The 26,951-nt window shown below is 50.5% G+C and overlaps 10 protein-coding genes across 10 annotated transcripts, besides 2 other annotated features; 5 read left to right on the top strand and 5 right to left on the bottom strand.

Moving 5' to 3' along the window:
* Positions 1–696: 696 nt before the first annotated feature.
* Positions 697–2,194, top strand: NFIA_001280 (glycoside hydrolase family 76 protein; the record flags this gene model as incomplete). The annotated part of the gene is made up of 3 exons (XM_001258677.1): positions 697–736; positions 863–1,563; positions 1,616–2,194. The coding sequence occupies 3 exons, from the start codon at positions 697–699 to the stop codon at positions 2,192–2,194; spliced, it is 1,320 nt and encodes a 439-aa protein (XP_001258678.1).
* Positions 2,195–2,567: 373 nt separating this feature from the next.
* Positions 2,568–4,716, top strand: NFIA_001270 (copper amine oxidase; the record flags this gene model as incomplete). The annotated part of the gene is made up of 4 exons (XM_001258676.1): positions 2,568–2,873; positions 2,928–3,507; positions 3,560–4,471; positions 4,517–4,716. 4 exons carry the CDS (start codon positions 2,568–2,570, stop codon positions 4,714–4,716), a joined length of 1,998 nt encoding a protein of 665 aa, XP_001258677.1.
* Positions 4,717–5,197: 481 nt separating this feature from the next.
* NFIA_001260 (YoaK family protein) lies at positions 5,198–5,920 on the top strand (the record flags this gene model as incomplete). Its single annotated transcript, XM_001258675.1, has 1 exon — positions 5,198–5,920. The coding sequence occupies one exon, from the start codon at positions 5,198–5,200 to the stop codon at positions 5,918–5,920; it is 723 nt and encodes a 240-aa protein (XP_001258676.1).
* An 826-nt stretch (positions 5,921–6,746) lies between these two features.
* Positions 6,747–8,301, bottom strand: NFIA_001250 (M28 family metallopeptidase; the record flags this gene model as incomplete). Its single annotated transcript, XM_001258674.1, has 2 exons — positions 6,747–8,159; positions 8,218–8,301. 2 exons carry the CDS (start codon positions 8,299–8,301, stop codon positions 6,747–6,749), a joined length of 1,497 nt encoding a protein of 498 aa, XP_001258675.1.
* A 1,376-nt stretch (positions 8,302–9,677) lies between these two features.
* On the bottom strand, positions 9,678–10,987 carry NFIA_001240 (T6SS phospholipase effector Tle1-like catalytic domain-containing protein; the record flags this gene model as incomplete). The annotated part of the gene is made up of 3 exons (XM_001258673.1): positions 9,678–10,663; positions 10,709–10,888; positions 10,936–10,987. 3 exons carry the CDS (start codon positions 10,985–10,987, stop codon positions 9,678–9,680), a joined length of 1,218 nt encoding a protein of 405 aa, XP_001258674.1.
* Positions 10,988–12,221: 1,234 nt separating this feature from the next.
* Positions 12,222–12,947, top strand: NFIA_001230 (uncharacterized protein; the record flags this gene model as incomplete). The annotated part of the gene is made up of 1 exon (XM_001258672.1): positions 12,222–12,947. One exon carries the CDS (start codon positions 12,222–12,224, stop codon positions 12,945–12,947), a length of 726 nt encoding a protein of 241 aa, XP_001258673.1.
* Positions 12,948–13,041: 94 nt separating this feature from the next.
* NFIA_001220 (putative zinc-containing alcohol dehydrogenase) lies at positions 13,042–14,211 on the bottom strand (the record flags this gene model as incomplete). Its single annotated transcript, XM_001258671.1, has 3 exons — positions 13,042–13,157; positions 13,205–13,300; positions 13,350–14,211. The coding sequence occupies 3 exons, from the start codon at positions 14,209–14,211 to the stop codon at positions 13,042–13,044; spliced, it is 1,074 nt and encodes a 357-aa protein (XP_001258672.1).
* A 533-nt stretch (positions 14,212–14,744) lies between these two features.
* On the bottom strand, positions 14,745–16,722 carry NFIA_001210 (putative glucan 1,4-alpha-glucosidase; the record flags this gene model as incomplete). Its single annotated transcript, XM_001258670.1, has 3 exons — positions 14,745–15,537; positions 15,593–16,427; positions 16,488–16,722. The coding sequence occupies 3 exons, from the start codon at positions 16,720–16,722 to the stop codon at positions 14,745–14,747; spliced, it is 1,863 nt and encodes a 620-aa protein (XP_001258671.1).
* A 1,108-nt stretch (positions 16,723–17,830) lies between these two features.
* On the bottom strand, positions 17,831–19,423 carry NFIA_001200 (uncharacterized protein; the record flags this gene model as incomplete). Its single annotated transcript, XM_001258669.1, has 5 exons — positions 17,831–18,055; positions 18,124–18,276; positions 18,331–18,908; positions 18,974–19,191; positions 19,371–19,423. The coding sequence occupies 5 exons, from the start codon at positions 19,421–19,423 to the stop codon at positions 17,831–17,833; spliced, it is 1,227 nt and encodes a 408-aa protein (XP_001258670.1).
* Positions 19,424–20,842: 1,419 nt separating this feature from the next.
* Positions 20,843–24,511, top strand: NFIA_001190 (Pfs, NACHT and Ankyrin domain protein; the record flags this gene model as incomplete). Its single annotated transcript, XM_001258668.1, has 3 exons — positions 20,843–21,851; positions 21,924–21,972; positions 22,045–24,511. 3 exons carry the CDS (start codon positions 20,843–20,845, stop codon positions 24,509–24,511), a joined length of 3,525 nt encoding a protein of 1,174 aa, XP_001258669.1.
* Positions 23,822–24,042: a microsatellite.
* Positions 24,133–24,347: a microsatellite.
* Positions 24,512–26,951: the final 2,440 nt, after the last annotated feature.

Here is a 26,951-nt window from a genome sequence, read left to right as displayed (position 1 = left end):
CAGTAACAGTATGCTAAGTGTCTCTTCGACTATTATCAAGTCGATCATCTTGGATATCATTGTGACGATATATAGGAGTTGAGAAGATATCGTAAGAAAATACATTGAAACGGACATAGAGGACTGCAATAGGATACAGTGTCGAGTATGAATCCTCACAGTATTATCGCAATGAGTTCCCTAGTTACTCCGCTGGTCTGACATAGAATGTCCAATTCCAGGCTGAAACAGCTGTTGCTCCATCAAGCTCACCAAGTCCCGTTCAGATCCGCCTTGGTGTATCAGGTAGTTGGCATTGCGTAGTAGCTGTTTCTCCATTATTGGTTGTAAGTGCTGCTTCGCGCTTCGTACTGACCCAGCGGTTATTGCCCAGATTGATCGGGATGGCGCGACTGACGTTACTACTTCATACTTGCCCATTTTTGAGCCTGTTTGTTCTTACTTTAGACCTGGTTAGTCACTGCAGACGAGCTGGTAAAGAGACTCTAGGTCTCAACCTCAGGAACGGTCTTTACCGTCGCATCGCTTAAGCATGGGTGTCGCATTGTCCGCCACAGTCTAAGGCATGGACGAGGTTTCTGCAGTCATCGAGGGCTAAGTATTTTTTCAAGAGTCGCTCATTTCATTGAGATGATTACTCTAGAGTAATCAGTCTCGTTACGTTCCTTGTGAGAAACTATTATTGGGACGTCCACGATGGGACGTCAATGCCAGTGTCACTGGCTTTTATCTTTACGTTTGAGCCTATTATTATCGTTATTACTACTCCCCCTCCGAGCGACCGCACTCGATCTCAACGTTACAGATCCAGGTGAGCTCTACAAAGGCACGATTCACTCCGAACGGACCTAATCGCCCGCAGAAAATATCAAAGAAGTAGCCAGTCAACTAGCCTGGGACCTCGTCAGCTTCTACACTGGCAACAACACCGGCGACGTCCCGGGTAACCTCCCTGCCCCCTACTACTGGTGGGAAGCCGGCGCTTTTTTCGGCACCCTTGTCAACTACTGGCGATATACCGGCGACGACACCTACAATAACATCACCATGCAGGCTATCTTGCACCAGGCCGGAACAGGTGACTTTATGCCTTCCAACCAGACCCACACCGAGGGCAACGATGACCAGGCCTTCTGGACCTTTACCGCACTCATGGCGGCCGAACATAATTTCCCCAACCCACCCGAGGACTCGCCGTCGTGGCTGGCCATGGCGCAAGCGGTCTTCAATGAGCAGATCGCGCGCTGGGACGATCGGACCTGTGGAGGTGGACTGAAATGGCAGATCTTTCCCTTCAACAACGGCTACACGTATCGCAACTCCATCTCCAACGGAGGGCTCTTCGATATCGCTGCCCGGCTCGCACGGTATACAGGGGATGCCACGTATGTCGACTGGGCGAACAAGGTCTGGGACTGGGTCACAGAGACTGGACTGATCGGTCCGGAATATTACGTCCTCGATGGGACGTACGAGAGCGACAATTGCTCCGAGCTCAATCGAGTCGAATGGACGTATAACAATGGTGTCTTTCTGCATGGAGCCGCCCATATGTGGAATTATGTATGTCTCCTAGTCAGTTCTCCAAGAGTGAAGAAACAGCTGACCCTGTCAGACCAAAGGGGACTCCACATGGAAAAGGCGCATCGACGGTCTCCTCAACGCGCAGAGGACCTTCCTCTCGCCGAACAAGTCATCCGAGAATGTACTTTATGAATACGCCTGCGAGACGATCAACACGTGTCGAACCGACCAGTTCTCCTTCAAAGCGTATCTGGCGCGCTGGATGGGAGATGTTGCGCAGTTGGCTCCCTGGACCCGCGATACGATTGCGACTCGACTGCGGGCTTCGGCCACGGCAGCAGCAGCGCAATGTGTCGGCGGCAAGACGGGGACGTATTGTGGAATGCGATGGACGACGGGTGAGTACGACGGCACGACGGGGGTGGGACAACAGATGTCGGCGTTGGAGGTGGTTCAGGCAAATCTGTTCGATACGGTCGCGGGGCCACTGACGAATAGCATCGGGGGAACGAGCAAGGGGAACAGTGCGGCGGGGAGGGGATCCTCGGAAGGAACTGCGGTGCCCGGTGATTCCAGTACGGTCACCATGGCTGATCGAGTAGTCGCGTGGGTCGCAACGGGGGGATTGGGGGTGCTGCTGGGGGGATATCTTTATCTTGTTGTGACATGACGCTGGCCGTCGACAACAGCGATGATAACCTAATGGATAACGAATGTCAAATGAAACGAAGCGCCTCGTGGAGTTGTCTTTTCTTCTGTCAATCTGGACAAAAGAGGAAATGATAACACTCGTGATGTGCTAACCCTTTTGGGCAAGAGATACGCCGGGTCAGAGATGGCCAATAAGAAACTGCACGTGACTCTCTGCCTGAGGGGCAAGGCATCCGCCCACCAATCATATTGTCTTTGGTCTTTGGTCCATTGCGTACAACACGAACTACGTAGGTAGATATGTCGTACAAAAGGGTATATAAAGACCCCATGACTCTGGTCAAAAACATGGCAAATTATTCTGTTCTTTTCCTCCCATTTGACAGACAATCATGACGGCCCTTCATCCCTTTGACCCCATCACTCCGGCGGAAATCCAGTTGGCTGTCAAGATTCTGGAAGCGGCTTTCCCGGGTGTCTCCCTGAGATACAAGAAAATCGACGTCAATGAACCTCTGAAAAAGGAGGTTGTACCGTACATTGAAGCTGAGAGGTTAGGGAAGCCTTTGCCAACGGCACCAACCCGGTTGTTGCAGGTTCTGTTCCATCGTCTAGACAATGGAGCATTCTACAAAGCGTTGCTCAATGCGGGGACAAGGTCTGTGGTGTATGCCAAGCAGTTGCCCAAAGAGGTTCAGGTATGTGCTCTATGTCATGGATGAACCTTCAGGAAAAGGCTCTAACTCAACCAGGGCCCAGTCGATGCAGACGAACTGATTGAAATTGAGCAACTCTGCCTGAGCCACCCCGCCGTGCAGGCAGAGATTGCCAAAATGCAACTGCCGCAGGGGGTGACTGTTTGTAACGATCCCTGGATCTATGGGACGGACGACCCCAAGGAAACCCGGCGTCTGTTCCAGTGCTACATGTACGTGGTGACCACGGACCATCCGCAAAATAACCACTATTCTGCGCCCTGTAAATTCTCGCCCGTGTTCGATGCGCTTACTCGCGAACTTGTCCGTATGGACTATCTCCCGGGTGGCGTGGACGCCCAGGTCACCGAGACTCAGCCGTGGAAGGTGGTGGAGACCATTCAGTACGCGCATGATCTGCTCACAGAACCGTTGCGGACGGATCTGAAGCCTTATATCGTGCAGCAGCCCGAGGGTCCGTCCTTCCATGTACAGGGAAACCTGGTCTCGTGGCAAAAGTGGAAGTTTCGTGTGGGTTTCAACACCCGCGAAGGGTTGGTCATCTACAACACCACTTATGACGGACGCAATGTGTTTTACCGGCTGTCAGTGTCTGAGATGACCGTACCATATGGAGGTATGCATTGGCCATCCATGATTGTGGACAAGAGAAGTCGCTAATAGGATAGATCCGCGCGCTCCGTACCACCGCAAGCAGGCGTTTGACGTTGGGGACGTTGGATTCGGCATCACTGCGAACCAGCTCTCCCTTGGCTGCGACTGTCTGGGTCACATCAAGTACTTCGACGGGTACCGTTCCGACTCCAAGGGCAACCCGGTGCAACTGAAGAACGTCATCTGTTTGCACGAGCAAGATAATGGTCTTCAGCACAAGCACACCAATTACCGCACCGGGGCTGCCACGGTGGTCCGCAACCGCCAGCTAGTGGTCCAGATGATCTGCACAGTCTCCAACTACGAGTACATCTTTGCCTTTATCTTCGACCAAGCTGCGAACATCGAGCTGGAGGTGCGCGCGACTGGCATCCTGTCTACTGTGCCGTTTGACAACGAAAAGTTCGGGACGACAGTACCCTGGGGAACGAACGTCGGGCCTGGTGTTATGGCGCCTTTCCACCAGCACATGTTCTCCTTCCGTATTGACCCTGCCCTTGATGGGTTCAAAAACACGGTCTACTACGAAGATAGCGTTCCGATGCCCGAGGACGAGAATAACCCATATCTGGTGGGTTACACCACAGAACAAACCGTCCTGCGGACCAGCGGCAGCGCCAACACCAGCGTGGAGCGCCACCGGGTGTTTAAGATCCGCAACGACGCCTGCATCAACCCTATCACTTATAAACCGGTGGCATATAAGCTGCAGACCTCGCCGAGCCAGATGCTGCTGGCTGGGAACAGGTCGTTTGGCTACAAGCGGGCCGAGTTCGCTACCAAGCCGATCTGGGTGACGAGGTATCAGGATGACGAGCTGTATGCGGCTGGCGAGTTTACCAACCAGAGCAAGCAGAGTGAGGGTGTGGAAAAGTGGGTGAAGCGCAATGATCCTGTTGAGAATGAGGATCTTGTCCTGTGGCATAGTAAGTCTGATCGACTCCTTGTTGAGACTTCACTGACAGTCCTAGCTTTTGGGCTTACGCACAATCCCCGGGTAGAGGATTTTCCTGTGATGCCGATCGAACGTGTCAGTGTCATGCTCAAGCCGGATGGCTTCTTTACCAAGAACCCGGCGCTGGATGTTCCCGCGTCGACTCAGTCATTCAACCGGTCAACGCTGCATCCGGAGCCGTCTGCTTGCTGCGCTCCTGGCAAGGTGAAGTTGTAGTTTGGTGATTGACATGAATACGCTTGATGATGTCTATCTTATTATTTACTATACGCAAAGACACCGTGTCTTCATGAATCAATCTGTTATGGATCCAACGAGCGACGAGGCCGCATGTAAGTCACCGTAACAACAATGTCCATTAACGATGAACTTAATCTGAAAAGAGGACGCTCCGAGTTTTGCTTCCATTCGCGAGTCAATCACCGGCCATCGGGGATTGAGGGCAAGATGTTTTATTTCGACCCTTAAATATCTATTACCTTCCGGTCACTAGTTATTACAGTCATTCGCCGTTCAAAATCATCCACAGTAGAAAAGAAGACGGGATCAGATATAATTATCCTCTATATCAAAAGATTTTATCCCCGAGTCCCCGAACTCGGCCGACAAGTCTATACAGAGGCACATACACAGAAAGCTATAAACAGAATGATTGCCATCACAAGCGCACGCCATTTCAATTGGCAAACTCCGAATCATGGCACCCCTCTCTAGAATCTGGTCGTACCTGAACGAGGACATCGGCGAAGACCTCCTCCTCGAATCACAACTTCTCCTCCTCTCCTTCGCAACAGGCATCCAAGACGCCGCAACATGGCCCGACTACAGCTGCTTCGCCTCGAACCAAACAGGCAACACCCTCTTCCTCGCGATCGGGGTCGCCGGCCTCGCCAACAACGCCTACAGCTTCCCCAACATCGGCATGAGCCTGGGGATGTTCATCGCGGGGGGACTACTCGTCGGCCAGCTGGGGAACCTGTTCGGGGTGCGCCGCCGGCTGTGGCTGCTGCTGAGTAGCGTTATTCAGACGGTGCTGGTCGTGGTCGGGTTGATTGTGCAGTATGCGCTGCCGGTGAAGCAGGAGGGACCGGCGGCGTTGGGGGTCATTGCGTGTTTGGCGTTCTCGTCGGGGGCGCAGGTGGCGATGAGCCGGTCGTTGAAGATCACGGAGATCACGACGGCCATGGCGACGGCGGCGTATGTGGATGTAGTGGTGGATCCGGGGCTGCTGAGGGTGCAGAACCGGCCGCGCAATCGACGGGTGCTGTTCCTGGTGATGCTGACGGCGGGATGTTTTGTCGGGGCGTTTGCGCAGCGGGCGGTTAATTCATCCTTTGCGCTATTGTGGTGTGCGGTTGGGAAGGCTGTGGTGACGGTATCGTTGCTGTGGAATAAACGGCTGGAGAAGAGATGTTCATGACTCCATGTATTTAGGAAAATAGAGTCGGAATGGCTGCATAATATTCGCTTGGCTTGTTGCTTATTGTACTGGATAGAGTGATGTAAATATCACCCCAGATCTAATCCTCAAGGTCCTCAGATCAGCATGGCAAGCTTTACTTTATTTTAACCTCTTCTCTATCATATAGTTATCTTCTATATCGCATCCAAGTCAATCTATAGAACTGATTACCACTTGTCGCAATAGAAATGCACAGAATGCGGTATCGGGGTCTCGGGAACCATCAATCGGCGAACTCGCTCTGTTCTCTTCTGGCTCTTTCTGTCTCTCTAAAATGATTCGATTATGACTAATGTCACCCACTTATGCCGAGTGGAGAGTAAAGTATTTAATATTGGAATTGTGCCCCTCCACGCGTCGACATCCACCAGAGTTACCAGACCTCGATCTAAACACGTCAGCCACTCTATACCTCCTCTAGAAAATGTGCATGCCATCCAAGTGCAACAACTGCCGTACGTCGCCATTGCAACTATCACACACTCTTACTAACAAAAACAGAGAAAAAAACCTGGTGGGGTTGCGGAAGCCATATCCCCTCCGTCATGGACCAGGTGCCCGAATCCGATCGCTGCACCTGCACTCCCAAGGTCAACGCCGACGGCAAGGAGTATCCTCCCAAGGGGGCCGGTCCTGCCTGACTAGCCGGTGCAAAGTGCGTGCTACAGTAGGAAAGAGATTAAGGGGTTATGAATGATGAATGATATTGTTATATGGATGTTTTGTTTGTATCTACATCATAGAGCATGTGACATTCCCTTTTTTAGGGTCTGCTTCAAAAGGACTACTGCTCAACCCGGTCCTTGTAGCATCCTGTTCCACCGGTGTGCGTGTGAGGAGTGCTCTTCTTGGCTTGCTCCAGCTGCGATCGCTTGACCACGGTGGACATATTGCGCGACGGGATCGAGTCGAGGCTGTTGGCGTACGTCGCCACTGCAAAGGCCGTCGCCTTGGAATTGATCAGGAAGGCCTCGCGGTTGAGGTTGGTCATGTTGTCGCCCTTGGCGTGGTAGTTGGCGTCCAGAGCCACGCCTGCCTGGCCGCCAAACAGCTTGGCCTGTTCCTCTGTCTTGATCGCCTCCGCGCCGGTGAAGATGCCTCCCGCGGGGATGCCGTTGAGAATAAAGGCCTCGTAGTCGGAGCGGCCGTTGAACTCGGTGGGCACGAACGGCTTGCGGATCGACTTGTAGTAGTCCTCGAACAGACGCTCGATCTGCGCCGAGCCGGCAGGCCCGGTCAGGTTGAAGGCAGATCCGTCGCCGTCATAGATCATCAGGGCGTAGTTGGGGGAGGCGATCATGTCGAAGTTGAGATACAGACGGATCTTGGCCTTCTCGGTGGCATTGAGGCTGTTGACGTAGTAGCTGCTGCCCAGCAGGCCGAACTCCTCGGCCGTCCAGAAGCAGAAGCGCACCGCGTTCTTGACCGAGAAGCGGGTCAGCGCCTTGGCGACGACGAGGTTGCTGATGATGCCGGAGCCGTCGTCGTTGATGCCGGGCCCGGCCTCGACCGAGTCCGTGTGGCCGCCCAGCGCGACGACGTTGTTGGGATCGCCGCCCTTGGTCTGCGCGATCACGTTGTAGGTGGTCCGGTTCTCGACCTTGCTGTCGATCCACAGGTTGGCTGTGACCGTACCCGCCTGGATCATCTGGATCAGCGCCTGTCCGTCCGCGAGGCTGATGCCGGCGATGGGAGCGTAGGGACCCAGCTCGCTGGTCGGGCCGCCCAGAGTTCCCGCCATAGAGCCCTCGATATTGTTGTACACGAGCGCAGCCGCCGCACCGGCCTTGGCGCTCAATACGGATTTGGTCGCAAAGGGGCACTCGCCCCGTGAGACCAGAGCAATCTTGCCCTTCAGATCGGCGGGATAGTCAGACTCAACGCAGCCCAGGTTGTTCACCACTGCCAGCGGAGCAGTGACGTTCACGCTGGGGCTGTAAGTCATGGTGGTGGCGACATAGGACTTGCCGTCAACGGTGAGGGCCTGGTCGGCTCTGGTCCATTGGTGAACCTGAGGCTGCTTGTATACGTCGTAGTAGCCGGTTTTCTTCAACTCGCGGTAGAGGTAGTTGACGGTGTCCTCATGGGCCGGTCCGCCAAAGACACGGTTGCGCTCGGGGTAGGCATAGGCGAAGTCTTCCAGCTTTTGAGCGCCATGCATAAGATCCCACAAATGGATCATTTGAGGCAGGACTTTCTATAATAGACAGGATGCTTTAGCATTCAGCAGGAAGACAGGCGAGAGGAACACTAACCGGATGGACTGGGGGCTTCCAGTCCCATCCTGGACCATTGGCCACGGCCAGAGAGGCAAACGATGTGAGGTAGAGCAGCTTCATGGTGACGCTGTAAGAATAATCGCCGACTATCTCTCAGCTCGGAGCTGTAAGAGATTAAAATGCTACAGCTGGAGAGAAAAGTGATAATGATCAACATTCCGATCGTCACCTGCCTTTTATACATTCCCAGCATACCATCGCTACTGCCCTCACTACTGCCAATCAGGGCTGTAATCCCGCCATTGTCAATGATTCCCCGCATCGCCATCGCAGCAATTATTCACGGAATGGCACCTCATCCCGCCTGGAGTTGCATTCAAGCAGGAAAAGACGTCTTGGCACAAGGACTGAGTCGAGGGCCAAGAGGATAGTATGCCTTGGCAGAGATAAGAGTCGGGGTAAGCGAACGGAGGAATAGCACACTTTGGCAACTGCGGCTTCAGTCCGATGATAAACGGCATTATCCAGGCTTGATCTGTTTGTGACTGCAATTGCCAAGAGGAGGATGAGGCCATATATTGCATTCCTCGTGTTAATCAATCAAGGCCATGTGCTGTCTTACCTGCATAGACCACATTCTAGAGCCCAACAGTACTTTAGGACTGTATACCTAACCAGCGCTATTCCAGAATCTGCTTAGATGCATATACTACGCCCATTTTACTCCGTCTGCAGAGTCCACCACCCCAGCCAGCCGGCGCTCTCCGTTGGAATTCCGGTTCCCAAGACCTGGAAGCTTGGCATATTCTACAATCCTACTGAAGAGTCAGAAGGAGCTGGAGAATATGTGTATTCATACTTCTTGCTCCTTCATCGCGTTGCCAGGCTGCCCTCCACGTCAGTCCAGTAGGCATAGATGATATTTACATAGCCACGATAACTGAACTGATTTAATCTATATATTCTGCCACATTAGTAAATTACTGACAATCCTCTACTCTATCGCCAACAGGGCTATCTACCGGGGTTTCTCAGGAATATTGTATATGTCTTGACGATACCTCGCACTAAACCGCAATATTACATAAGAGATTCTGTCAGCCGCGTACTATGCTAGAAATGGTCGTCCAGAGTGCGTAGTGGATCTGATGGCTGACAGATTCCGACAAGGAATGAGAGTCTACTATGATTTATGTAAAACCTTTGACCCTGCTTGCATTACTTGCATTACCTTGAAATAGCAAAACCCAATGAGATACAGTGAAACTGTGGACGAGGGAAGAATAGCCGAGGCTGCGGTGAGTGGCAGAAGCTGAAGATATTAGGCATTTAGGCATCCCCGGCGAATTGCTGATTGTGACTGCTCAACGCCAGGAACAAGAGTCATAATCAATGTTGTGTCATCGCTGCTGTGTTGACCCTACTGTGCTATCATCCCTACTAGCTAGAGATGGTTTTCTGGACACCTTTTTGGCTGACTGGGAGATGTATGGCAATTAATCTTCCTCAGTGACATGCACAGTCCGAATGCGACCCTTCATATACTTTTCCATCTGCAACGCAGGAACTTCGGAGATCTGCTTGCCAGACGTCAGATTCCAGCTCTTCTCATCGTGACGTCCCTTGAGCGCGGCGCATGGCCACTTGGCGAGATTGCGATCCCGGACAGATTCATGAATGAATTCGTTCGTGATATCGGACTCCTGACCCGCCGGGTTATACCCCATCGGCTTGCGAGTTGATCTTCCTCCCAGCTTACCCTGTAAGGTTCGTACTATACTGCTGTGGTCGAGTTTCCCCAGGCTCGTCGCCCAAGGAGACATCTCGCTTTCCTCTGGTTGCGGGGGATCGTCGAACAGATACTCTTCGATGTCAAAGCTCAGCTGCCTATGCTTCATGCACTGCGCAATCATCCATGCCAGAGTGATGTTCGACAGCCGGGGATTCTCGTCTCCACCGCCGACATCCGTATGCACACCGGAAAACCACACCTGGAGCATCTCCTGTCCCTCGTTCTTGTGCGGGATATGCCACACGATCGGCTGAAACGCCGTGCGCTCCTCGTCCAGTGACAGCGCATGGTACGCACAGCGCACATTATCCTGCAGTATTGTATTCCGCAGCTCCAGCTTCTCGCCCGAGTCCCGGCCCAGCCACGCCTTCTGGAACCCAACCGTATCCCACACCCCGATGATCTCGACTGTGAACCGCGGCAAAGGGTCGCGGAACCCCATCCGTTTGCGTTGCTCCGCATTGTATCCCTCGACTTTGTGGTTGTAGAAATCATCATACACAAGCGCAAAGTTATCCATGCCGCGCGGGGTCAGCAGACCCCATTGGCAGACGAGCCCGGCGACGGCACGGGCAGTGTACGCGCCGCGCGAAAAGCCAAAAAAATAGATCTTGTCGCCGTCGTTGTAGTTGTCGGCCAGGAAGCCGTACGCAGCTCGCACGTTGGCGCTGACGCCCAGCCCGGCCACGCCTGGTCAGGTCAGTAGCAATTCACCTGTAGGGGGAGGCTGCGGACCGCCCCAGTATTTGTCTCCGAGACTAGTTCCCACGCCCTTCTGGTAGTAGACGATCTGAGGGATCTCGTGTTGTTGGCCGTCCTCGCCATCGACAATGGCGAGGCGGCTCAACGCTCTGCTGAAGCGAGTGAGGTTTGACGGCGGTTGGGCCTCGTCGGCGAGCGAATCCTGCCAGGTGCCTGGTCGGTTAGCATGCGTGTTAAGAGGAGAATTTGGAGATATCTACCATCACAGCAGACAATGAGTCGTTTTGGAGGGTAGCGCTTGACACCAGACATGGTAGGGATGGATGTGTTACAATGAATTAGTGGAAGAGGTCATAGACCGAAATATAACAAAACAGCGATAGATCATTCATTGCTATTACTGCAGCAGAGCTTATATCATAATTCAACCGGTGGAAGCAGCGCATTGCCATCTTTGTCGGAGTCTGCTGAGCCATCAGCTGAAGACGTCATCCAATGGCAATGACAGAAGGATGTCGTTTGCGGCATAGACTTTGTGATTCCTCCGATTTGACTCCAGATCATCACCTCAGACTGGCTAAACAGGAGGCCAATGCTGGGGCTGACGTCTGGCGAGGACAATCTGACAGAATCATTGGGTGTGGTTTTGCTTTTTTCTTGGGGAATGCGCTATTGACATTGGTCTGGTGAATGATTGGAGGAAGCAGCAGACACGCTGAAATAGTTTGGATCATTGCAGCGTTCGCGATGGGCCCAGAGCCGTTCGTCTCGCCAGTTCAATCAGCCTCGTCATGTTCGTTTCAGCTGTGAGCAGTTTGCCGAAGACGCAGTCAGCATTTAGCGATTATATTCAGCGGGGAGAACATCTTCAGCTTCCGCCACTCAACGTCAGCCTCGGCTATTCTTCGTCCAAAGCCTCACAGGAATATCTTGAGTTGAATCTATTTCAAAGTAATGCAGGTAATGCAAGCAGTATCAATCGTTCAATGTGAATTATGATAAACTATCATTGTCGGAACCTCTCTTATTTAATATTGCCGTTTAATGGTGGAGGTTGTCATAAACATACATAGACATCTCTCTGTATATATACTCCCGTAATGATCATGACAAACCCGTGTAGATAGCCCTGTTGGCGATAGAACAGAGGATATTCACAGAATTGTACTACTGTAGTAGAATATATAGATTAAATCAAGTTGAGTTATCATGGTTCAGTCAACATCGTCTATGGCTACTGAGTCTGCCCTCTATTTCGGTACTGGATGGCTTCTAGTGTCTTGTGGACAGCTTATAATGTTATATAATGGTCGATAATGACATGCTTGATAGTTGTCCCTTGCAGAAATCTCACAGAAGTAGTATGCGCATTCCGTTGATGTCGCAAATCTGACCAGCCGACTCTTCATCCCTTGCATACTATTCCTGCCAGAGCACGGAACAAAAGGATAACAAAACGCGACACCCGTGCTCTGGACCTGCATCTTCCAGCGTATAACAAAACCTATCACGCTCAGTGAGAGAAAACTCATTTTTACCTTACAAAATGGACTACACGCGCCTCAGAAAAGACGATGACGAGGAGTTCGTCTACTCCAAAACAACACCACCAACCCAACCACCACAAGGCCGTCCCTATCGCTCCAACGCGACCCTTCTCTCCAGCCTGGCCCTCACTATCTCCATAATAACCGGCATCTTCACGTTGATAGCGTACATAAACGGTCCACGCAATCTCAAACCCCAATCACCAGACTCCCTCTTCCGCTGCGGCACATCCGCCGCCCAAGCCAAAGCAGCAGGATGCCATTTCGACCTAATGTCCTTCTCCTGGTTGCCGTCCGCCTGCTACAACGAAGACCTGACAAACGACTTCCTCAACTACACGGACTGGAAATGGTCGCTCGACATCGAGGGGCGCCACCTCGTCCCAAAGGAGTATGTCCAGCAGGGGGACTTTGAGTACCTCTTCACGAGCTACGAGTATCATGTTGTGCACTGCGTGTTTATGTGGAAGAAGACGCACCAGGCGATTCTGGATGGCAGCTTTGATCACCTTGATGGGTATATCGCCGGACTGGGACATACAGGGCATTGCGGGGAGATGTTGCTCGATCGGGGAACCGACTTGAAGACCTGGGGGACACCGGGGTGGACGAAGTTCCCGGCTTGTGGGAGGGGAGTGCTTAACTTGGAACAGGGGTGGTATCGCATGCATAATGGGGAGAAGGCGTGGGGGATGCCGGGTGCTGGGGGGCATCATCATAACTGATCTTAGACAATAGTTGGGAAAATATGATTGCTTAGGATAGTCAGGGATATGTAAGTAAGGGTGGTTATGTCTGCAATAAAACGAGGAGAGAAGACTATGCAAAACCATTCGTAGTAGGCTCAGGCATGGTGACAACCACCTTTAGCGCGCCATGTTTGGAGGATGCCTCGAACGCGTCGTAGGCGTCGTGAATATCATCAAACGTGAATTCTGGGACGGTGATTAGTGGGATCAAGGTAACGGAAGGCCAAACGTACTGTGCGAGACCAGGAAATGAGGATCGATGCCACCGGCCTCCACCATTTTCAGTACATCAGGGGTACTGACAGCGTCAACCAGCCGAGTCCTCAAGCCTAGGAGAAAGTCAGCGATGATCGTCGCAGGTTGGGCGTATGAGCATACAAATATTGCGATGCCACAACTTCTCCAGGTGAAGCTCGCACGACTCCCCAAAAACACCCAGACTGGCGATGGTCCCTCCAGCGCCGACCAGCGCCTGCGCAATCGCGAACGATTCAACCGTCCCCACTGCTTCAATCACCACATCGAACCCTCGCTCCTTGGTCACCGCTAGAGCCGAAGAAATCACCTCTTCCTGCCCGCCGAGAACACTCAGCGTATGATCCGCACCCATGGCCTTGGCTGTCTCGAGCCGGGGCTGGCCCCTCCCCACGACGACCGTCATCGCCGGACCGAACAGATTCTTCGCCATCTGCAGAATCATCAGTCCGATCGGGCCGGTTCCGATGACGGCGACGGTAGCCCCGGGCTGGATATCCCCGTTCAGAATCCCACATTCATACGAAGTCGGGACCGTATCCGACAGCGTAACCGCGACTTTGGGGTCGATGCTCTCGGGCAGCGCATGCAACGAAAACGACGCATGAGGGATGCGCACGTACTCGGCTTGAGTGCCATCGATCTTGTTCCCGAGAATCCACCCGCCGGATTCGCATTGAGATGGCATCTTCCTGTGGCAGTAATGGCAGGTCCCGCAGGAGGTAATGCAGGAGATGAGCACGGTCTGCCCGGCCTTGAAGTTTGTGACGGCGGCGCCGAGAGAGTCAATCACCCCGACGCCTTCGTGGCCGAGAATGCGGCCTGGAGTGCATGTCGCGACGTGCCCTTGGAGGATGTGTAGGTCGGTTCCGCAAATAGTGGTGTGGAGGATCTTGACGATCGCGTCGGTGGGTTCTTGGATGGTTGGTTTCGGGCGGTCTTCGACCGAGAACTTGTTGTCGCCAGTGTAGATAACTGCTTTCATCTTGCGGGCTGAGTAGCTGGACCAGAACGCCTAGGAGATGTTGAGGAATTAGATACTGGATAGAGTTCAGCACCTCACTGGCCCTTTTATAGACGCTTCGCAGCCAGAAAAACAAAGCACTGTGAACTCGACCATGAAAGCTCCGCGGGGTACAGCAGCTGAGCAGACTGTATAGCATACTAGTCTTTGCTTCTGCTGGCGCTGCAACCATATGCAAACGAACATGGGTTGGATGTAATGTTGCAGGGATATTGATTGGTGGAGTATAGTACCATGCATGAAGCCCCAGACATGCAGATATAGCGCTTATCGAGTCAGAAAAACGGCAGCGATAGCCGACGGAATCTATGGATAACATTACGAGATTTTGCCATATAGGAAACTGAGTGGTCGAACGGTGATTGTACATTGCCATTCAGGTTGCCATTTAATCACAGCATCGCCGAAGGAAGTGTTGTTCGATAAACGTAATATTCATAAGATATCTTAGTGTATTGAAAATTGATACCGATTCTGACCCTCGTGCTAGTACGTCAAGTCTGCCAAACAGCATGGACCTGAGGCGCCACAGGACATCCCGTAGGAACTGTATACACCCTGTTCTTCCCCCCCTCAAAAGTCACGGAGTTATCCGGCTCGATCTTGTAGAACTTGTACTCAATGGTAACACCCGGCTCGAATCCCTTGACAGTTGCGAACCAAAGATTCTCATTCGAGGTGTAGAGACCGGCGTTCAGACTGTAGCCAGCGCTCGCGTTCCAGTCGCCGAGAGCGCTGACATTACCGGTCATGTACACATTCTCGCCATAGTAGGTGTCCTCGATCAACCAAAAGGTAACAGGAACGGTCACAGCGGCAACGCAATGAGCGGTGGAGGTCGGAAAGGGAGGCGCCACAGCGCTGTATGTGCCCATCATGGTGGTCGTGCTGCAGGTAGTGGGAACAGTATTCGCAGACGAGAAGCCCCAGGAGCCAGGCATGATGTTGAGGCGGCGCTGAAGGGTGGAGAGGAAGGCTGCATAGGACCAGGTGAGATCGTTGGCCGACAGAGGGACGCCGGTGTTGCGGTCATACTGCTCAGCTAAGGAGCCGTTGCTTGGGGTGTATTGCTCAACAAGGAAGAAGAAGTTATCAGCGTAGGTGCGGATATACTCAGTCAGGGATTTGTAGGTTGGGGTATTCGACTTGTAAGTTCCTGGCTCGACGGTGGATGAGAAGTCACGGAAGAAGGCGAGCGAGGTTTGCGTGATGGTCAGATAACCTTGCTTTTTCCACTGATAGAGGGCATCATACAACTGCTCTGCTGCCGCAAGGGTTGCAAGGTACCTTTAATCCGTCAGAAGTCTGACAGGTAATAAGTGAGAAGAGTGGTTTGACCTACCATGGGTTTCCTCCCTGGTAAACATCCTCAGGGTAACGGCCTACATTTGCAGCCTTTCCAGGACCAAGACCAGCGTTGATACCGTAGATAGAACGGAAAGAATCGACATAGACCTTATGATTTGCCAAAGCTTTAGACGAACAGGGTTGGAAGGTCGAATCATCGCAACCAGCCGCAGGGTCAAAGGTATGAATGCTGGTCAGGACTGAGTTGAGATCGATGCCCGACCGGCCATTATTGACATTAATGTTCGAGACAATGGCGCTTCCGTTCCAGTAGCTCTGCAGGAAACAAAGGATCTCTGGAGCAACCGCGTCGTACGCAGCATGGGGCTTCCCAAGAGCTTTAGCTATCACACTGCCTTCAACCATCGCTCGGTGCTGAACGGCAGTCGTAAAGAAGGAAGAGCCATCGACTTCTTCCCAGAGATCGAATCCGGTGTGATTCCAGTACTGAGCGACATAGGTGAGATCGTTGGCAACAACGGGCCAGATCAGGTTGGAAGCCACAGACTGCTTTCCTTGCTGGATTAGGTGGCGCATATAGGTCAACATGGCAATGGCGCGAAGAGCAGGACCATCGCGCTGGGGACGGCCCCATCCGCCGGAGTATGGGTTGAAATTGACCTCGAATTTGGGCTCGCCGAGTCCAGACCCGTCAGAAAGTCTGCCAGATGGGTTGGACACGTTCTGCAAAACTGCCTGGGAAGAGATGTAGTCCTGGATGTGGGTTTCAAGGGCGTCGAAATTGACACCGATGAATGTGTTGCCCGCAATGAAGATATCGACAAGTCCCTTGAAAGTCAATGCCGCATCACGAGTCCACGTAAAAAAGTCTAGAGAACGGAGTAGATCGAGTCAGCTTGATCCTCCTAACGGGGCTTTTTTCCACCTACAATCAGGGTTCTGTGTAGTAGGGCTTGCAATGAGTAATCCGGCCGCTGTGCCAGGAGCATTGCTGCCAGTGTTCCCAAGAGCTGCGAGAATGCTCTCGTAGGCGAACAGTCCCTCTTTGACCAGGTAGGAATTCGCTGCTGCAGGGGAGCGTGCGGCAAGTTCTTTGGCAGGCGAAGGAGTGGCCAGGTGTCCCAGGACACTGGCTATGCCTACAACAATGCTGGCAAATCGCATGGTGCTTGATGTGCGAGATGGGTAGCACAGTAAATTTCTCGTGAAATAAGAGAACTGTGCAGGGAGGTTCCCTTTTATTTTATGGGGGTGATTTAAAATTCTAGCGCCATCGCTAGGTCCAAATGTCGATCTCAGTGAATTACTCAATAAAAAGTGGATGATCGCCTTGTCTGGATATACACTAAAAGAAGGCTGGTGTTCTAACCACACAATGGATTCACTTTGCACCAAGAAATTAAAGACGGTGGCTAGAAGAGTTATTAGTCGTCAGGGGGATGCCTGTATGCTAGCCATACAGAATGAGATTTGATACTGCGCACTGACAATACGCGGAGAAGCTGGAGTTTATTCAACTACATTCTGTGGGGAACTGGAGAACCTATTCTCTTGACAGCTGATTTGTCTGTATGGCCGAGGTTCTGCTACTAGTACAGGGGCCGGAGATTTATCACTGATTATACTCACCTACTGTGAGTCTGTGATGTTATTTGTTAAGACTTAAGAGCCTTGTCGGGCCTCTCTTCAGAGGTTTGCTCCTTGCCTGATTAGATATAGCGGCAGTATGTACCCCACTATATAGATACGTATCTTTACTCCTTCTATTCCTCCTTTTGTAGATAGTTATCTAATATAATTATTCCTTCAAATATAGCACTATAGTAAGCGACTAAGCGTAAGAGGTTATAAGCCCTTATTCTACTAAATAGGCACAAAGAGCATGCCCAATGTGATCAGGACTATTGCCTAAAACTCAGCATTCACAGCTGCCAGTCATTAAGCTCAGAAGCAAGGGCATTAATGCAAGACACTCAAAGGGCCAGTCACATTCAGACTGTATAAATTATCATACAGTCTTCCGCGGAGGCTAGTAAAACCAATCCAGCCAGGCATCTGATTATAGACCAGAGAGACCACTTTCAGTTTATGAGCCGTCGCGGCACTGTGATATCCTGGCCACTTGTGATGCTGCTGCATAACCCAAGAAGAGTCTGGCTCATAAATGATCACCCAGCCTCCATATGTCAGATTCTCATTAGTAATCTCCCGTAAATAGCTCAGTGAGGAAGGCAGCCCATTACTGAGTATAGTGCAGATTTTATTGTGAAGTTCAAACAAAACGGTAGGTATGCTGCTCCCTGCCTTCTAGCATGATTCCGTGGAATGGCATATCCTTATTTTTGGAAATATTCGGAATTGCATCACAAGGAATTTCGCGGTGCTGGACGAACGTCCAGTAAAACCAGGGAACAAAAATAGAGAGTGTCAGTGAAATAGCTGTAACCCAGTAAGTATACAGTGGCGCCCCAGCAAAATGAGGAAGGGCAAATAGGGTCTATAAACACTAGTAATTAGTATACACAGTATTGTTAAATTGCAATGTATTAACGGAAGGAAGCTTACAGCTATGTATGTTGGGGGGAAAAATAGAAATGCAAGTATGTTGAGTGACTTCAATGCAGAGCTGTCACGCTTTGCCCCTTCGGCAATTTCTTGTGATCGTCTAGCAACCGATAAAGCCAGCATGCCATCCTTTTGAAATAAAAGGGTGTGAATCTATGACAGATGATCAGGAGCAAAGCGACTCCACCTTGTCTTTGCATAACTTACCACAGTTATCTGATTCTCGGCCCGCCGCTCATAGTAGGCCAGATCAGCTTCGCGCTGCGCCAGTAACAACACGATATTATGAAGCCATTGCTCGTACTGGTTGATAGAGCGGGCAGCCTGGGTGAAAGAGCTGCTGATTGTATGTCCCAATTGGTCATGTGTCTCCTGAATGGATTTGAGGTAGCACTGAAGGAAACTCAGGCGACGAAGGGAAATTGACACTTGTTGTTTCGTCGCGTGTGCCATTTTTGAAAGCTCGTTATTGAGTGTAAGGGCTTCTGTTCCAGGAATCTCTAGCCATCCATGGTACCCTGTTGCTCTTTCAATCGTTCCCAATTCGCGGCGAACCTTTTCAACGTAGCGTCGGTTCGCAGCTAGGCTTGCTTCGAGTAAGACAGTAGGAACGAAAAGAGGTTGTCCGATCATATCTTTGTAAGACTCCTGGACCTTCTGAATAATGTCTCGATCGCCAGGACTAGTTCGCAATCCGAGGATCGAAGTAGTCTTGCTGTTGAATTCATGGTTGATGGCGAAAACAGAGGCGAAGCTAGTTGAGAGTCGAATAGAAACGATTAAAGCTGCAAGTATAGACAAGGTGTGGATCTGAGCACTAGCTTTTACGTTCTTGGAGTATTTAACTCACTGATGAATTTGACTTCTCCAGTAGCTTCATCATATTCGATGTGACGTGTCTCAAATCCAGCCGAGGCGCGATATTCCCAGGCATCTATCACGCCAGCAAACCTATAGCGTTGTTTAAGTATGGTGAAGATTTCCTCGCTGATGGCGAGTTCTAGTACTTCATCCGAAGACAGAAGATTACCATGGGTATCGGGAGCGGTTGAAATTGTACTCGCGAAGCTAGAGTGGTTGGTGTTATTAAGTGCTGAATGAGCTGGTATGTGAGGTTCTGGATAATTGGGTCATACATCCACCTCACTGTACCCATGACGTCTGGCAGACGCGCACGGTCACCCTGCTCAAGCGAGGGCGAAGGCAAATTAGAATGAGACGCATATTAGTGGCAATAAAAAACATACCCTTTGGTCAATCCAACTGTTGACAAGTTCTTCACCCGTGATAGTGCCTTCATGAAATTCGCTCCGTCCGGACTGTGAACCGTCTTTTAACGAAAATTGAGAATAATACCTTGATTGGATTATTAACATACCTGGAAACGTCGAAGCTCTGTAAATGTACAAGGCATTGGATCGTAGCGAATACTTTGCAGTGGGCCGGACTGGACCGTCGACTCCATTTCCGTGGGATGTTAATCAGTGGAGGTGGGAAAAGTCCACAAGTGTTGTCATCAGCTAGAACCTATACCTATGATCTTCTCCACTGGACTCTTCCTTGAAGCGAGTATCCCTGTCCTTATACCTGCATCCGGCAGAAATGGGCTCCGGGCCAATCAATAAGTGACGCGTCCTCCTGGCAAGGCTGAGATAAAGCCAAGACGAAGAGAGCAACATTTGGCATGGGCTTGCAGTTATTGTCCAGTAAGATTGGTCCGGGGTAGTCGGATTCGACAAAAGGCCAGATACTACCAGTAAGACACCAGGCAAGAAAAAGCAAAAGTATATACACATGACAAACTATTACTTTTCTAAGCCATTCAAATCTTTGAGAAGGCGCCAAAGGTTGCCTTGCTTAGGATACGGACTGACGAAAAGCATATCAGCAAAATCCAAAATGGCGGTTGGATATCAAGCTTGGATGAAACGAAGAAAAGCGGAAGAGAAATCACACGACTATGTCTGCATCTTGTCACTAATTGGTAGGGAAAGCTTTGTCTTATGGAAGGCAAGCCAATCCACATGCAAAAGACCCTCTGAGCGTGGGAGACAACCTGTACGGCCGACTATTTGTATGAAAGAAACTCTTGGATTTTTCTTACTGTTCAATGTATTACCTATTGCCACTACCTCCATGAATCTCCTACCTAAGTATAGTAAACCATAGTTGCTATGGCTGCACTAGTTAGATGATATTTAATTTCCCTACTAGTCAGCATCTGATATCGATACTAGATGATATTCGATACAGAAGATGTAGAAAAAGTAAAAATCTGCGGTCGCGTTGGCGCTGTCCCTGGACAATATCAACTAATGAAGTGCGAGAAATAGACCACTGCGCATACTGCGGGAGAATCTGAAAACGGGACCTGAAGTATATATAGTTAGGCTCCCTCAAAGACAGCTCATTGAGAGAATATACGGTAGGGTTACGCACCCTTGAGATACCGTGGGAGACTATACCAGCCTTCTTACAGCAGTTTAGAGGCTGTGCACTCAACTGTGGTGGCTGTGCATGCATGGTCAGCCTGATGCGCATTGGACATCTCTCAACTCTTCTTCCTACCAAGTGCAGATAAGGCTCCTCTGAAAATCCTTGCGATAATTGCCTTTTTGATAGACAAGTTTCTAGCATCCAGCAACATCTACTCATACCGTGTTTACCCGCCGAATGAAATCGTGCCTGTTAATCATACCCCGACGAAAATCTCGCCGAGATGGATGAGAGCAGTGTTTGGAATGAAGACGATACTGAGACAAGATTGTATCAACCTCCAAAGCGCCAAAAGACTGCCCACTACGACAGGTCATCCATCCAACGGCACGATAGTTATACCATCGCCTGGATCTGTGCGCTGCACATAGAGATGGCAGCAGCTCGGGCCATGCTGGATGAGGTCCATGAAGCTCTACCCAGGCATGTAGAGGACAGCAACGCCTATGTACTGGGAAGCATCAAGCAGCACAATGTCGTCATTGCGTGCTTGCCAGCAGCCCAATATGGAACGAACAACGCGGCGAACATCATGACGAATATGAAGCGAACCTTCTCCGCTATCCGCGTGGGCTTTCTGGTCGGGATTGGTGGCGGCGTGCCGAGCAAGGCCGATGTGCGCTTAGGGGATGTTGTTGTTGGAACAAGGGTGATGCAATATGATCTTGGGAAAGTCGTTGGAAATGGAGAGCTCCGACAAACGGCAATCCCTAGGATTCCTCACCATTTGCTTGGGACAGCTGTGTCCGCCCTCCGTTCGAGACATGAGCTGAACCCCAGTCGAGTCCCATCCATCCTACAGCTGAAGCTTGAAGGACACCCTGAATACGGTCACCCAAGCTCACCGGACCGACTGTTCCACGCGACGTATGAGCATGAATCTACAACGGCCAGCTGCGATGGGTGCGACCAGTTGAAGCTGGTTCCTCAAAGCAGACGGATGTCGGACAATATAATGATTCATTATGGCGCAATCGCCTCAGGGAACCAAGTCATGAGAAGCGGCACTACCCAGGACAACATTGCTCGAGAATTGGATGTCATATGTTTTGAGATGGAGGCTGCTGGTCTGATGGACATTCTCCCTTGCCCCCCAATTCAGGGAATATGTGATTACTCAGATTCTCACAAGAGCAACGAATGGCAGAGGTATGCTGCAGCAACCGCGGCAGCATACGCTAGGGAATTACTCGAGGACCTACCCGTGGCCAAAGGGCATGCAAAGGTTACCTGTATGCCAAATCCTCGTAAGTTAACTTAGGTAGATCTGCAAAGAGTCATTGCTGCTCACATCTGACGTGCAGACGAATGTTCATTGCACGAACACCGGCAGCGCTTGCTGGATTCCCTCAGGTTCGAGCAAATGGATTCTCGGAAATCAACTATCAGAACCGCCCTCACCAAAACATGCTGATGGTTTCTCAGCCACCCTGACTACCAAGCATGGCTTAATCCTGAAAACCTAACGCAACATCATGGCTTTTTATGGATCAGTGGCAAGCCTGGCGCGGGCAAGTCGACAATCATGAAGTTCGCGTACTCAAGTATGAAGAGCAAATCCCACAACAAGCATGCTATCACTGCTTCCTTTTTCTTCAACGCTCGAGGCGAACGTCTGGAAAAGTCGATCTCAGGGATGTACCGATCATTGCTGCTCCAGCTGCTTAAAGGGTACCCTGATCTCCAGGCGGTTTTAGATGACCCTGACATTAATTCTCAGAGTCAGGATGGATGCCCTTCCTTGGACATTCTTAAAGACCTCTTTCGCAGCGCAGTTTCTGCCCTCGGTCAACGTTCCTTTACGTGCTTCGTCGATGCTCTTGATGAGTGTGACGAACAACAAGTTGTGGACATGGTTCAATACTTTGAAGAGCTGGCAGAACAATGCACCAATAAAGGTGTCCCACTCCGGATCTGTCTCTCCAGTCGACATTATCCCTACATAGTTATTCAACGGGGAGTCCGACTTACACTGGAGGACCAGTCAGGTCATGGCGAAGACCTGGCAACCTACGTCGCTAGCCGCCTCCAAATCGAAGACCCTGGACTTCTCGAAGACCTGCAAACTCAACTTCTCAGGAAAGCTGCGGGTGTTTTCATGTGGGTTGTGCTAGTCGTTAGTATCCTGAACAAGGAATATCGGCATAATGGGCTGGCTTTGAGAAAGAGACTCGCAGAAATACCTAGTGATTTGAGCGAGCTGTTCAAGGACATTCTGAGACGCGACAAGGAGAATATGGCGGGTCTCCGTCTTTGCATCCTTTGGATTCTCCTTGCAAAGCGGCCATTGCAGCCGCAGGAGTTCTACCATGCTCTCTGGTCTGGATTGGCACTAGAAGATCAGGCTGATGAGCAAATTCCTGATGTCGGCGTCCCAGGTGCTTCAGACAGCCTTAACAGATTTAACAGATGTGTTATCAGCAACTCAAAAGGTCTTGCTGAGGTCACAAAATCTAAGCAGCCAACAGTTCAATTCATCCATGAATCCGTCCGAGACTTCCTCATCAAAGAAAGGGGTCTACATGAATTGTGGCCTGACCTTGGATTTGATTGGGAGAGCTCAAGCCATGAGACACTCAAAAAATGTTGCGACTCATACTTGAATCATACCTCAGTGCGTGCGTCTGTGAGTAGGGTGCTGTCACACAGACATGAGCCGCAATCGGGCATTTCAAATAAGTACCCATTTTTGGAGTATGCAAGTCAGCATGTTCTCTATCACGCCAACGCTGCGGCCAGAGCAGTTCCTCAAGACAAGTTCTTATCTTCTTTTCCCATATCCCACTGGATCAATGTCAACAATCTTTTCGAAAAGTTCAAAATTCGTGGATACAGCTCAGGCGCGAGTCTCTTCTACATTCTCGCAGACAAAGGATTCCCGGAGCTCATCCGCACAAGACTCAAAAAGGATCCGCATATTCATGTTCCCGGAGAGAGATACGGATACCCGCTGTTTGCCGCTTTGGCCAGCGGCAACAAAGACGTTGTTGCTGCTGTTCTGAAATCGCCGTCAAGTGCGTGCAGTGAAGTTGATACAGATGGGCTGAACTACAGGAAAGACTTGAAAGAATACGCGAAACGAACACCACTATCCTGGGCTGCGCAGGAGGGTCGAATAAACATTATCAAGCTGCTTCTCCAGACGGAGACATCCGTTGATGAGATGGATGCGAAGGGCAAAACACCACTTGAACGGGCCTCAGAGAACGGGCATGCGGCGGTGGCAGAGCTACTTATCAGCAAGGGAGCAGATGTCAATGCTAGCATTGATAGAAGGACCCCACTCTTAATCGCCGTAGAGAAGGGACATGAGGAGGTGGCAGAGCTACTTATCAGCAAGGGAGCAGATGTCAATGCTAGCATTGATAGAAGGACCCCACTCTTAATCGCCGTAGAGAAGGGCCATGAGGAGGAGGCAAAGCTGTTCGTTAACAAGGGAGCAGATGTTGATGATGGCAAATATATTAGTTGGACTCGGCTCTACTGCGCCATACGGAAGGGTTATCGGAACATAGCAAAGCTACTTATTAACATGGGAGCAGATATCAATGTCCGTGATAATAATGGACGGACTCCACTCTTACAAGCCTCAATGTATGGCCACACGGAGGTAGCAAAGCTGCTTATTGACAAGGGAGCAGATATCAATGTCTGTGATAATGATGGAATGACTCCACTCTTACAAGCCTCAATACGTGGCCATGAGGAGGTGGCAAAGCAGCTTATTGCTAAAGGTGCAGATGTTAATTGCAACAACAATAATGGATTGACTGGGATGCTTTCCTTAACAGCTCCGGGAGTACAAAAACGTCGTCGATCTGAAACTCCTAATGGGATCAGCTCTGAGGCGGAAGCAGACCCAGAGGATAATGTCAGAAAGCGAACTCGTTAAGAGTGATTACGTTCCAAGTTTCCCCTCTGTGGGCTCGAACAGTTGAGCTCGGAACTTTCAGAGCTCCTTAAATTAGGTGGGTGACAAAGCACTGAGCATATATCCTTGTAGCGGATTATTTATGCATTAAATACGCAGCAGTCGACCTCGTCAGGCGTCCCTTGCCAAGTTCAGCCCTCTGAGCATTGCACAGCCAGGCCGGTACCGAGTTCGAGTGATGTCTGTGCTGCCTCACACAGCGGAGTCACCACAAAGGAGTATGTCGACTCGGGGGCCTTCCATGCCCATGCAGAAGCGAAAGCCGTTCAGCGTCCAAGTACGTATTACCCCAGTATTTGCATCGCAACAGCGCTTGGATATCGTGACCACGGACTGACCGATTCTAGCTCCTTTGCGGGTATCTAAGCTCCAGGCTATGACAGGGGAAAATATGATATAACGCCGGATGATATCGCCGCGTGGCAGAGACCATCTCTCGAGCCTCACTCAATAGTGGGACTTGTTTCACATCACTCTTCATAGATTTGGCGTTATCACAATTAAAGGACCGGACGCTTCTAGCCACAAACCTCATAGGGACTTATTATTGTCTATGGGTCATGAAGCACAGCTGGAGAATTGGAGTTCTGTGTTGTTCGGCTCCGGTGTTCTGCGTTTTGATTTTGCAATCAATTTCCCTTCTGAGTCGATACTAATAAGGTGTTTACTGGGCCTAAAAAGCCGTGCGTTCATTGCCAACGGTTAATGTCTACAAGTGACAACTATCCAACTCGTTCACTCTTGGGTATGCCTATTTGACAGATTTACAAATCTGAAGACTTGGGCCATTTTTCATGACATGTAAAACCAGACTTGGGATTCTTCTCTAATTTAATTACACTAGACATGTCCGGTGACAGATACGTCCAGTAGTAGAGCCCAATTCAGCTCGTATAGTTGCTATAGTTTAGTTTGTACATGCAGGGCCAAGTCTTCATGAGGAATATCCAAGTAATCCCACATGTAGTGAAACCGATAACTGCCGAAAAAGGGCTCCGCATTGCCTTTGCCATCATAGACCCAGAACTAAGGACGTCCATACGCGCCTAAATCTTTGGCCACCTTCTCTGTGACCCTAGTTAGGGTCTCTTTGATCTTCGGATCATTAGCCCCTTTTATTATCTCTTGAACTTCTGCCTCATTAAAGGCTTTGCTAAGGGCGATCGAAAGTTTGTCCGGTCTGGGATGTCAGTCTGTTCCTTCCACATCGCCTCGAAACGTCGCAGAAATGTCTTTTCAAAGGTCTCGTTGTCATAGCGTTGCTTGACGAAGGCTAGAGCCCGTTGTGGTTAAGGAAACGGTTGGTTTTTGGTTCTACTCTTCATCGAGAGGGTAATGGAGTGAAGTACCAAAAGTGAGAGTATTGGAACGAAGGATGGGATTAGTGATTCACTTTCAGTCTCACGCAGGTGTGTCACGAATGACAAACGAACCGCAGTCGATGGAGAATTCGATTTTCTTTTTCCCGTCCATATCATAAAGGTTGGAGCTAGAGTAAGCAGTTCGGGATAGAAAAAGGAGACCAATCCTCAGTGCGAGCTTGTCCTGCATCATATGTATTCTCCAGCAAGAGTTGTAATCGGGCACGTACGAGGCGAGCCTAAACTGAGGGTATCTGGGAATGGCATCCCCCGAATCTGGGTCAGCTCCATCTGCATTGACTTCTACTCTGCGAAATATGTTTTCTCCCAGCTGATGTGACCAGAGATGCATCATTTGGGAATTGCCATCACACTAAACGCGAATGTCTTCCCTGCTCGATGGCGTGAAAAGAATAAACTTGAGCTGTTCAGGACTTCCCGCCATGCATTGGCTGTCTAACCCAGAACCGTGGCATATCAGAACAGTGTGACCCGGTTCTATCAGGGAACCTAGATCCTTGGTGAACCTTTTCTTCATGTAATATTCCAGCATTGTCCTGCAGTATCCTCGACCGTACGCCATTTGAAAAACATTCAACTGGTGGATGTTGCCCACCCAGCGGATAGTAGATCATTGATTTTTAATACGCCTCTACAAGTAAGGAGCTGTATATAGCTTTATTGAACTTCAAGGATAATCGTAGTTCTCAAGCATTCGCTAACATATCGACCTTGAAAATACCATTATATATAAAGAGAATATGAACTATGAGTCTACAGGGGAGATTTCCAGTGATTTCAGTGTGCTGGGGCGGCATGGACGACGATCATCAGAGCCAGAAACCACGCAAGCAGGATAGTAGAGGAAATTACAAAGTACATGACCGCTTGGCTCATGGGTGATCTGGATCCACCAGAGGATCGGATCACATGTGGAAGCCACCTTCTAGACCCGTAAATCTAAGCCGAACTCGGCTCGGCTACAACGTCGTGGCAGACCGCAAGCTTGATATGGAGCATGCAACGCGCTGAGGAGCCTA

The sequence above is a fragment of the Aspergillus fischeri genome, genomic scaffold, assembly GCF_000149645.3.
Source record: "Aspergillus fischeri NRRL 181 1099437636265 genomic scaffold, whole genome shotgun sequence".
NCBI lineage: Eukaryota > Fungi > Ascomycota > Eurotiomycetes > Eurotiales > Aspergillaceae > Aspergillus > Aspergillus fischeri.
Note: the sequence above shows the minus strand (reverse complement) of the source record. Positions and strands in the feature narration are given on the sequence as shown.